This window comes from Periplaneta americana, chromosome 1 (assembly GCF_040183065.1).
Source record: "Periplaneta americana isolate PAMFEO1 chromosome 1, P.americana_PAMFEO1_priV1, whole genome shotgun sequence".
In the NCBI taxonomy this organism is placed as follows: domain Eukaryota; kingdom Metazoa; phylum Arthropoda; class Insecta; order Blattodea; family Blattidae; genus Periplaneta; species Periplaneta americana.
This window is the reverse complement of record NC_091117.1, coordinates 182,721,586-182,734,010: the sequence shown is the minus strand read 5'-3', so window position 1 is coordinate 182,734,010 and position 12,425 is coordinate 182,721,586. Positions and strand designations below refer to the sequence as shown.

Sequence of the window (12,425 nt, the reverse complement as noted above, 5' to 3'; positions counted from 1 at the left end):
ATATTTTCCTTAGCACCTTATTCTCAAACGTCTGAGTTTAATGTTCCTAATAATGTCAGGTGAAGAATACAATGCGTGCAGTTCTGTGTTGTGTAACTTTCTCCATTCTCCTGTAACTTCATCCTTCTTAGCCCCAAATATTTTCCTAATTATGTCAGGTGAAGAATACAATGCGTGCAGTTCTGTGTTGTGTAACTTTCTCCATTCTCCTGTAACTTCATCCCGCTTAGCCCCAAATATTTTCCTTAGCACCTTATTCTCAAACGTCTGAGTTTAATGTTCCTAATAATGTCAGGTGAAGAATACAATGCGTGCAGTTCTGTGTTGTGTAACTTTCTACATTCTCCTGTAACTTCATCCCTCTTAACCCCAAATATTTTCCTAAGAACCTTATTCTCAAACACCCTTAACCTATGTTCCTCTCTCAAAGTGAGAGTCCAAGTTTCACAACCATACAGAACAACCGGTAATATAACTGTTTTATAAATTCTAACTTTCAGATTTTTTGACAGCAAACTGGATGATAAAAGCTTCTCAACCGAATAATAACATGCATTTCCTATATTTATTCTGTGTTTAATTTCCTCCCGAGTATCATTTATATTTGTTACTGTTGCTCCAAGATTTTTAAACTTCTCCAACTCTTCAAAAGAAAAATTTCCAATTTTTATATTTCCATTTCGTACAATATTCTCGTCACGAGATGTAATCATACACTTTGTCTTTTCGGGATTTACTTCCAAACCTATCTCTTTACTTGCTTCCAGTAAAATTCCCGTGTTATCTCCAATCGTTTGTGGATTTACTCCCAACATATTCACGTCATCCGCATAGACAAGGAGCTGATGTAACCCGTTCAATTCCAAACCCTCTCTGTTATCCTGGACTTTCCTAATGGCATACTCCAGAGCAAAGTTAAAAAGTAAAGGTGATAGTGCATCTCCTTGCTTTAGCCCACAGTGAATTGGAAACACATCTGACAGAAACTGACCTACACGAACTCTGCTGTACGTTTCACTGAGACACATTTTAATTAATCGAACTAGTTTCTTAGGAATACCAAATTCAATAATAATAATAATAATAATAATAATAATAATAATAATAATAATAATAATAATTTTATTTTCCCTGGCAGAGTTAAGGCCGTTTTCATCTGCACTCATTTGATGGACGTGAAAGTGTTTAGAGGAGAAGAGAACGATATTAAAAACACTCGCTGTAGACAGAAATGAGTATTTCTGCAAAATATTATCACATTATAAAGCTGTCCGGGATTTTCTGTCCTTGAGTGTAAGTAATCAACACGTATCATATGCCGCTGCACCGGGGTTTAACGGGTTCGCAATAATAAACAGAGAACATTAAAATAAATATAAGGCACCTGGAACCATAAATGTGAGCTCCCGTAGTTATCACGGCCTGGAGCGTTGACCGCAGCACCGCGGTGGCATATACAACACACGGAGCTGGCACTAATGTGGGAAATGTTTTATTCATTGTGGTGTAATAAGAAGAATCCTGAGCGCTCTTTAATAACGGCTCCCCGGTGACTATTAATACGCCCAAGAACAACCGCCGGCGCACGTCGGATATTTTACCTAACGTTTTCAGAAAAGCCCTTTCGCTGCGCCGCTTCTTAACTGTAATGATTTTATAATCCTACACTGCGCCCGTGCTCACATCGTTATGGCAAGAATGCAGGGGTAGTCAAGTGTCCACAGCGAATAGTGAGATCGGAGATTCCAGCTACGGTTTTCTTCGTTTTCCTCGGTCTTTCCAAGTATCAGAAAAGCATTAAAATGCGATCGATGGCAAATGTGAAACTCTTTTCTATTAACTTATTTTATATATCGTAGACAAAATAAAAAGTAATTTGGCATTCCCAAGAAATTCGTTCGATCAATTAAAATGTGTCTCAGTGAAACGTACAGCAGAGTCCGTATAGGTCAGTTTCTGTCAGATGCGTTAACAATTCACTGCGGGCTAAAGCAAGGAGATGCACTATCACCTTTACTTTTTAACTTTGCTCTAGAGTATGCCATTAGGAAAGTCCAGGTTAACAGAGAGGGTTTGATATTGAATCAGTTGCTTGTCTATGCCGATGACGTGAATATGTTAGGAGAAACTCCACAAACGATTACTTGAAGCAAGTAAACTTGAAGCAAGTAAAAAAATAGGTTTGGAAGTCAATCCCGAAAAGATAAAGTATATGATATACTGTACGACATGGAAATATAAAAATTGGAAATTTATCCTTTGAAGAGGTGGAAAAATTCAAATACCTGGGAGCAACAGTAACAAATATAAATGATACTCGGGAGGAAATTAAACGCAGAATAAATATGGGAAATGCCTATTATTATTCGGTTGAGAAGTTTTTACCATCCAGTCTGCTGTCAAAAAATCTGAAAGTTAGAATTTATAAAACAGTTATATTACCGATTGTTCTTTATGGTTGTGAAATTTGGACTCTCACTTTGAGAGAGGAACATAGGTTAAGGGTCTTTGAGAATAAGGTGCTTAGGAAAATATTTGGGGCTAAGAGGGATGAAGTTACAGGATAATGAAGTTACACAATACAGAACTGCACGCATTGTATTCTTCACCAGACATAATTAGGAACATTAAATCCAGACGTTCGAGATGAGCAGGGTATGTAGCACGTATGGGCGAATTCAGAAATGCATAAAGAGTGTTAGTTGGGAGGACTGAGGGCAAAAAGACCTTTGGGGAGGCCGAGACGTAGATGGGAGAATAATGGATTTGAGGGAGGTGGGATATGATGATAGAGACTGGATTGGTCTTGCTCAGGATAAGGACCTATGGAGGGCTTATGTCAGGGCGGCAATGAACCTCCGGGTTCCTTAAAAGCCAGTAAGTAAGTAAGGCTAAATGAAAAGTACTGGATGAACAGTAAGCAATGTTATGAATTTCAGGGGGTTATTTCTTGAGATATTTCAAACAAAAACGTTTAATACAATTTTGCTCGTTTTTGCTTCCTTTTCGAGACGAAAATTGTTTTCTATGAAACATTTCACAGCGTGTTTTGGGAAAGCAATTCGTTTAATTCTCAAGCTACTCAGTCACTTTAAGGAGTTAGGTACAGCTTACAGCAGTAAAAGTTTTGGAAATATTCAACATTTTTTTTCCTCCATTACTGTACCTTGTGCAATAATGAAAATTGGTATATGTAAAACACTGTCCTCCTGGTATACGAAGAAAATATTTTTTTGCGATTAAAAAAAAATATTTATATATTTTTCTCAAAATTCAAAATAGTGCAGTTTACTGTGCAGTGTTGAAGCGTTTCTCTCATAACTCATAAACTTGTTAACTTTTTCAAGTTCTCTCGCTTTTATTTTATTGGTGTGAAACTCATGTTTACAATATGATTTTTCTTTCAACTACATTCCTTAATATTTTTTTTTAATTTTGCGTTAGAAGAAGATACTGATATTGACCACATTTTTAAATGAATTTACTTTTTATCAGACAATTTATCAAATTCAGAGAAGTGAACTTGCATCATATTGTAGATATGACATGCATAAATACACACAAAAAATTTCATCACAGAATGTTGGATAGTTTTTGAGTTATGAGGGAAACGCTTCATTACTGCATAGTGAACTGAATTTTGAAAAAAAAAAAATGTAGGCCTAAATATATGTATTTTTAAATCGTAAAAATATTTTTTCCATATAGCAGAAGGACAGTGTTTTCATTATTGTACAAGATAAAATAATGGAGGAAAAAAATGTTGAATATTTCCAAAATTTTACTTGCTGTAAGTTGTACCTAACCCCTTAAGAGAACAGTATACGGTGGACAAAATAAACACAAAACGATACACTTATTTTTACAGTTACTGAAGATGTGTTACAAATAGAATACAAATGGCTCATTCCTTGAAAAAATTATACTCCACTATACAATTTAAGTAAAAAATACAAGTTACATTTATGTTACTGCAGAAAAAAATATATATATATATATACATATTATATATATAGCTAAATTTGGCATTCTTCACGACAAATAAAAATAAGTGAGAACGTCCTTACTCCTTTACAAAAGTATTTCCAGGTAGTTAAAACATACATGCAGTATGTTTACTCATTAGAGCTTTAACAATTACACAAGTTTTTTCTCCATTTGTTTTGGTATTTTAGTCTCTTGCTCTTTACGGAATTTCAACCTTACATGTAAAACAGGTATGACGGAGTTTTTATAACGTAGAGTTAGAACAACTGCAAAGCCTCCTTCTACAACAACACAGGGTATAACATTGGAAAGGACAAACATTCTTTTCCAAGGTAGAACTTTAACTTACGACCTTAGTCTGCATACAACAACAAAGCTTCGTCTTGACTAGGCCTGTCCTCGACGGCCGACTATAATAATTATGTAGAACTTGTAGAAAGCGTAATAACGAATAGGCCTAAGGCTAAAATGCTATGGTGTGAATATTAAAAGCACAGGACAATACGAATAACGAATATACGAGTAATCTTATTTCGGAACTTCTCACGATCGTCTCGGTAGATCCATGAGAAACATCACAACGCGTATTTTAAACATAATAATAACAAAATCTAAAATTGTTCTCCACGATTTCCGTCGTATCGAAGTGCAGAACATATGGGCTACAGCCACAATGTTCTCTGAAACTTTTTTTTATTTATTTCTCTATTTTTCAGGAGGATAACGTAACAATGTAATGAGTTCCACAAACACAAAATGTCTTTTCTCTCTTACTCTATCTCGTGCTTATTAAATATTTAAATCTCAATTTTCAGATGATGCAGTTTTTTAACATAGTCTATCTTTTATAAACAAGCCACGGATTATTAGATGTAGAAAGTAACGTAAGACATTCTCGAAGAGTTTTGCTATAATTTTAAGATATTTTCTTAAGAAAAAATAATAAAGCTAGCAGCATATCAGACATTAAAAACTCAGTGATTACTGTAGAATAGAGCATTTCATTATAAAAATCATTCAGTATTTCTTTAAGGAGTCCTGTAAATTAATCCAATTTTCTAAATGTTTCACCTCCGACTGAGGTTCTGGCTAATATGTATATATATATATATATATATATATATATATATATATATAATCAGGCAGTAAATCTTGCTTGACGATATGTGTCAGAGGAAGAACAATTGTTTGTATGCATCTGAAGTCTGATTAGTGGAATATGTAGCTGTATGCATTGGATGGGGAATGGAACTGGCCACCCTACCTCATTATCTCCTGGACTAGTTGCCTTATGAGTGGTGCCTTATCGGTGTTACTTATGAGCAGGGAACGGATTTATATGGACTAAAAATATATGAAATATGTAAATATATATGTAGTTATTTTTACCAAAATATGGAATTAAATATGGATTTTTACCAAAATATGGAATTAAATATGGACTTAAAATTATAAAAAAATGACTATGTACGTTAAATATTGGTACATTTTAATCAAACTAAACAAAAAATATAATGGACGTACCTTATCTTCCAATGTAGTTTCAACAAAACACAATTTTTATTGTCTGTTACCATAACAATAGGTTACAAACATTTCTTTCAAGTGCTGAAAAGTGAATCTTCTTCTATTGTCTCTGAGGATAGATTTATACTGACTAAAAGAGCGTTCGACGTCACAAGAAGTAACTGGTACATAATTCAATTTCACAATGTCTGCTGGGGATAAGTCCAAGTTAATCTTCACTGTTGATTCACCACTCATCACAGCAACAACCTTTTGTAGTTCTTCATATCCAGGGTTTTTTGAAAGTACAGTGTCCACCTTAGCTCTTACTGCATCTGCAACTTTACCTCTACCACGATTCAGTTGTTCCACAGTACTATTTATAATTTCAAAACTTTCAGATAGTGAAAGGTGCCTATTTTGGAGACTTTTGAGCGTTTTTATGATGCATGAAAATGTATGCTGAATGTGAGCTAAGTCATTCTTCACACTTATGTCACAGGTAACTGTTTTCGCAGTATCAATTGAGACTGCATCTTCAGAGTCCAATGCAAGGAGAACATTGTTAATAGAGTCTATATGTTCGGCATAATATTCAACTGCTTCTAGCCATGTACCCCATCTAGTTAAAATTGGCTTTGGTGGCAATGGAATTTCAGGGTACATTTCTTTCAACACGTTAACTCTACTGGGAGCTTTGAGAAATACTTTTTTCACTGATGAAATCAACAAATCTACTTTAGGGAAATTGTCTCTGACCACTTCTGCCACACGATGAAATGTATGCGCCACACAAGTAAAATGAGTCAATTTAGGATATACAACAGATAATGCTTGTCCAGCTTTGACCATATAAGGGGCAGCATCGCTAATAAAGAATAACACATTATCGTAGGCTACATAATACCCTTTGGCCACAGGATACCCATAGCTTCGTTGAACAGTTTAACTATAGTTTTGTTATTGCACTTTTCTAGAACATCACAATGTAAAAGAATTCGTTCAGAATATTGTTCACTTAACAAACCGATAACTACATTACCAACAAGTCTACCTTCTTTGTCGGGAGTCTCATCAATGGAAACCCAAATTGAACTATCTTTAATTTCATCTCTTATCTTCTGTATTGTCTCATCGTAGATGGATGGAGCATACGTCTTCCTAAGTGTTGACTCATCCGGGATTGTATGTTGAGTATATTTTTCAAGGAATTCCCTGAAGACCTTATTCTTTAGTTTGTAGAGAGGAATATCAGCAGAGATGAGAGAACGGCACAGGTCGATGTTAAACTCAGATCTTACATTCGATGTTGTTGGTTGTGTTAAAAACAATTGTCTCTGCTTGGAATTTAGTTGTTTGTTGGCCTGATGTTTACTAGTTGTAATGTGTTGTTGCACCAGGAACTTTTGTGTAGATGATACTGCACACTGACACAAATTACAAAATAATATTTTATTGTCAGTTGATAAACCATCTTCTTTAAATTCTGAAATGTAACTTGTTAGTTTTGATTTTAAATTGACTGAATGACGTACTTTTGGCATATTTACCGTCTTTATAGTATGATTTACAAAACTGAACCTATGTGTACTCTGACTGGCATTTAACTGTTGAGCTGCACAACTGAAGTCTGTTAAAATTTTTAAATTAAATTAATACAGTTTTGTAACTTACTTTCCCATTGTTGATAGGACTGCTAATTTTCAAATAACTCTGATGTTAAAGGGATTACTGAACATGTGTTTAAATCTCTATTGTTGAAATGTATTTTTAAAAGTTAATGGAATTTTGTTTTGTTTTATTGTTAAACCTAATATAATATGGACTGTTTTATATGAAATATGGAAAATATATGGAAATTAACGAAAATATGTACTAAACTCTAAAATATGGAAAAATATGGAAAATAAAAGTAGGATTTTTCAACCCTACACATTGTGAAACATAAAGATAATGCAAAATATAAATTATATTAACTTTATAAGTAAATATGTATTTACATATAAATCCTTTCCCTGCTTATGAGGTTCAAACCCGTCTTCGGACAGTTGACTAAACAACAATTAAATGTTTCACATAATTTGAATGACAATGCATAGCAAAACAATTTCACACAATATCAGGTACACACTCTCTTTCTACGGTTAAAATGCACTGTAAACTGAAGTGGCGGAAGGATTCGATTACTTATTTCTTGAAATCAACAGATATTTTCTTCAATAAGTTTAAATAAATGAATAATATAAAATAATCCGAGGCATGACAGCCCATGAAGGACCATGTCCGACCAGTCGGCTGCTGGCCTCACGTCCACATGCCGAAGCAGAGGTGGATGATCATCCAACCAGAATGGAGACATCGTGTGGTTAGCACGATGATCCTCCCAGCCGTTACAGTTCGCTTTCGTAGCCGCATTTTGCTACCTATCGTAGCTTCCCAAGTGCATCACGATGTGGGGTGGGCACCGATCCCATATACTGGGCGAAATTTCATGCAAAAAATGAATATAAATAGAAAATATAAATAAATAAATGACAATGAAACAGACATTATCTCGTAGGCTCTAAAACTGAAATAGGGTATTTTATGTAGCAATCTCAAGTTAGATGTTTATGAAGTATAGAAATATGGGGACAGAATTGGCTTGAGCGTAGGAATTCGGCGCTTAATTATAAGATAAATAAAATGCAAGAGATAAGTCCAATAAGCAATTATACCAAAGCGCCAAGATGCCGTCATCTAGGATTCTCATAAAATACACTACATTAATGAAGTCTTTCCGTCCACAGCACGAGGAAAGGGACGTGACTCCATTAGAGGGAAACTTCCCCTTGCTCGTGCCACTTCTTTACAGGACATTACGGTTGCGACAGCAGTTGAAAACCGTGACAGAACAACCGTTTGTTTCAGTTGTCTGAGTTGTCACTTACGGTAGTTACAAGTCGAATATTATGGAGATGAAAACAAACATCATTTTAATGTTACACTTATTATTTCAAGAAGTTTCGGCAGTTTTTAGTACCGGTAGCCTAATTGTCAGTAGTAAACAGCTTTCTACTCTGCAAGTTTCGAACACTGGTAACGTTGGGTTACGCGATCCAGGGCAGGTCTACAATTTCAGAACTCACAGTAGATCTGGAGTTCTGTGTCCATTTCCGTACAGAATGATTGTGTATCTAATTTTATATATTATTACATAGAGTTAAGGTATCTGCGAATAAATTGCTTAGAAAAATATTTAGGGCTATGAGGGATGAAGTTACAGGAGAATGGAGAAAATTACACAACGCAGAATTGTACGGATTGTATTCTTCACCTGACATAATTACGAACATTAAACCCAGACGTTTGAGATGGGCAGGGCAAGTAGAACGTATGGGTGAATCCAGAAATGTATACAGAGTGTTAGTTGGGAGGCCGGAGGGAGATAGACCTTTAGAGAGGCCGAAACGTAGATGGGAGGATAATATTAAAATGGATTTGAGGGAAGTGGGATATGATACTAAGGACTGGATTAATCTTGCTCAGGATAGGGACCGATGGCGGGTTTATGTGAGGGCGGCAATTAACCTCCGCGTTCTCTAAAAGCAATTTATAAGTAAGTATTACATAGAGTTAAATAATTGGATTTCAAACTATATTAACTTGTACCTCCCTTGGTATGTATTGGAAATTCTGAGCACTCCTCAATGGCTTAACTTCCTTTTTCTCCAAATGCATAGTATAAATAACTGATTCATTTAGATTATGTTATGTGCTAAAGATGCAAACAACAAAATTTAAGAAGGGAGAAAGAATGCTTGTAATTTTAATTTTTTAATCTGAATTTAAAATAATTTGCACAAAAATAAATGTATTAGTGATATGGTATGTACAATTTGATTTCTTTGATCTGAGTGTTACAAAGAAAAACAACAATGGCATAGAAAATTCTTGATTCATGCATATATCTTCATATTACAATTAAAAAAAGGAGATGGGTACCATTGCTTGACTTCACCAAATGCTCTGCTATTCGATTCCAAATTCGATAAAGCACATCTCAAATCACTCTTCAGAACAAGCCAGCAGAGAGTTAGTAAAAAAGAAATTAATGGAAGAAAGAAGACAAGTTCGTAATCGTACCACAATAGATGGATTTGATTAACTAATTCTAATATGAGGAACTAATGTTTTTTGCCCTTCCGTCGTAGTCTAAGGCGCCATATCTTGCACTAGTATTACGGAATTAGCACTTCAAATTTGCTCATAAAATTTCGGCCAGTGCATGAGATCAATACGCACCCAACATCGTGATGAATTTGGGGATCCTGGGTTCCGCGAGCCAGCTATAAATGCTTTAAGATCATTATGCTAATCATAAATTTCCCCCAACTGGTTGGATGATCGTACACCTCTGCTGAGGTATATGGACGTAAAACCAGTAGTCGGCCGGTAGCCTTTAACCCTCAATGAATTTTCGCACACTATTATTATTATTATTATTATTATTATTATTATTATTAACTAAAGTCGATTATAATAAGCCTGGAGCAAAACGACACAAGAAGGCCTGTGTTTTCAATTATTAATGGCGTGAGTGAGGAGTTACTTACTCTCCTGCAGGTGAACCCAATCTGTCTTATTGATCGACATCATAAACTGCTACGTAATCAATGTGCCGTTTCTCTGGTTCTAATCAAACGGATAAATCACACAACTAACTGAAGATGCGAGGACTGACTTAGAGACTAGTTGGCCTGCACACCTACGTCGTGGACTGACCGACAAAATATACCTATATCTAACGATTTTTTTATCATACTCATTTTATTGGTCTTAAAATCCATCAAGCTCGGATGGATTTGAACTCGCGAACACTGGACCTCAGGTAGCATAGTAGCAAACAGAAAAAATCGGAAACGTCTATATTAATAACAGTAACCATACCAGAATGGTAAATGTTAAGCCAGAGACTTCATCACCATCACGTAGAATCATCAGTCCATGTTCTAGTTTTAGGCCTATAATCTACACATACAGGGTGATTCAAAAGGTAAGGTCAACCGGTGAGACGATTCAGGGCGACATTTTAGGGCAGGAAAGTTCTTTGTAAGTTTTATTTATTTCCAACCGCTTCAGAGTTACAACAGTTAATTCACATCTCATGATACTTACAATTAATACTAATTTACCGTCAGTTGTTTTGATCTAGGTTTGTTTACAAAGCATGATTTCCACCATTGATTCAATGACAATGGAACACACACCGTGATATGCTGTGATTGCGTAACGGAAGACATAGGCGAGGAACGTAACCACCCCTCAAGTCTTACAGAAGGACCTGTAGTTCAGTATCAACAGAGAAGCTACAGAAAATGCACCAACATGTTTAGAAATGCGGAATATTGAGACATGCAGGGGAGGTCATGTTGCTTGGCCAGCACGGTCTCCTGACTTAACGCCTCTGGACTTCTTTGTATGGGCTTCTATGAAAGAAAAGGTGTACGTTACGGATATTACAGACAGAGATCATCTGCTCCAGCGAATTAATGCAGCTGCAACAAACAGACTACGAAACGGGCTGTTCGATCTTGTACACGGCGCAGTAAGAGAACGCGCCAAGGCATGTTTGCGTGCAAACGGAGGACATTTTGAGCAACTGCTCCAATAAAGTACTGTAAATTAGTAAAGTCGCCTTAGTTGTCAGTAAATGTCTGACATGTTGTAAGTCTAAAACGGTAGCAAATAAATAAAACTGACAAAGGACTTTCCTGCTATAAATGTCACCCTGAATCATCTCCTCACCGGTTGATCTTACATTTTGAATTACCCTGTTTTTAACAGCATAAAAGTATACAGATTACGATAGGCAACAACACACACAGTTCCTGACAGTTTCAGACGAAGATTACAAAGTATTATTTCTCTCTTATTGTAGCTTAACATAAAACCCATTCTCGTAAGAACGAGGTTGCAGCAGGCTCACATGTATTAAATAAAACAGTAGATTATTTTTTCAGTTTGCACGCAACACCAGACATACTCCTTTAATTGCTGCGTATACCAGGGTCGCCTAGTTTACAATATCATGCATTTAAATAAATCGTCTTTGTTAAGCATTTTACCATTAAGATGACCTTTGGTTTCTATGCAATTTCAACCTTAAGTACCTCGGTGGATTCCTGTGACGTGAGGTAACCAAGACGCAGCGTCTTCATCTAAGACGTTATTTGATTTATAACTCAAGGAGAGACGTTCCCCAGCGGGTCAGTTCTCGAGAACTTTTCCATCTCACAGAAGGATTTGCGCCTGTGGTTTCTAAAATTTATTAATCAACACATTCCGAGAATTGTTGATGTATAGAAACTTCAAATCTGTTAAGAAGTATGAAATTTTCCTTGAAGAACAATTATTTTTGAAGCATTAGATTCCAACAAACGTCAGGTCTATTCCATGTCAGAATTTCTGGCGAGTTGTCTGTATGATATGTAAAGTTGAATTTGTCTAAAAGAGATTTACACGCCTCAAGCGCGCTTGCAGTCTTTTTATACCTATCTAAAGCTCGTACGAAAATAACAAAAAGTAAGTATTTTTGTGTTGCGTGAAACTATGCTGTTATTTTGCATGCAGGCAAAGATCCTAGCACGCACATAATAGGAGTTCTTTGTTTCTGAAAATTCTACATAGAAGGCCTGTTTTTTATCAAACGCTATCCAAGAGAAGTCCCAATTTGGTGAACTAAATTTCGGACAATTCATAAAAAAATCCCTATAATACGAAATTTGAAAGCAAACAAGCCTTACGTAATTAATCGTTTATCGTCAAAGACTTTACATTATGAATTCGAATCGTAAGCGAAACTTTATTTTCATTTTAAAGTATTTATATTCGTAACTATATGTTACAGTGGTTCTGCACAGAAATATCTTTCTTAGATGGATGCATTACGA

General features: G+C 35.6%; 1 protein-coding gene across 1 annotated transcript in view; it reads left to right on the top strand.

Moving 5' to 3' along the window:
- Positions 1-11,146, top strand: part of LOC138695028 (uncharacterized) — a 67,795-nt gene extending 56,649 nt beyond the window's left edge. Inside the window, exon 7 of the mRNA XM_069819391.1 lies at positions 10,894-11,146. Coding sequence (XP_069675492.1) covers positions 10,894-11,146 — 253 coding nt within the window. The remainder of the gene's footprint in view (positions 1-10,893) is intronic.
- Positions 11,147-12,425: the final 1,279 nt, after the last annotated feature.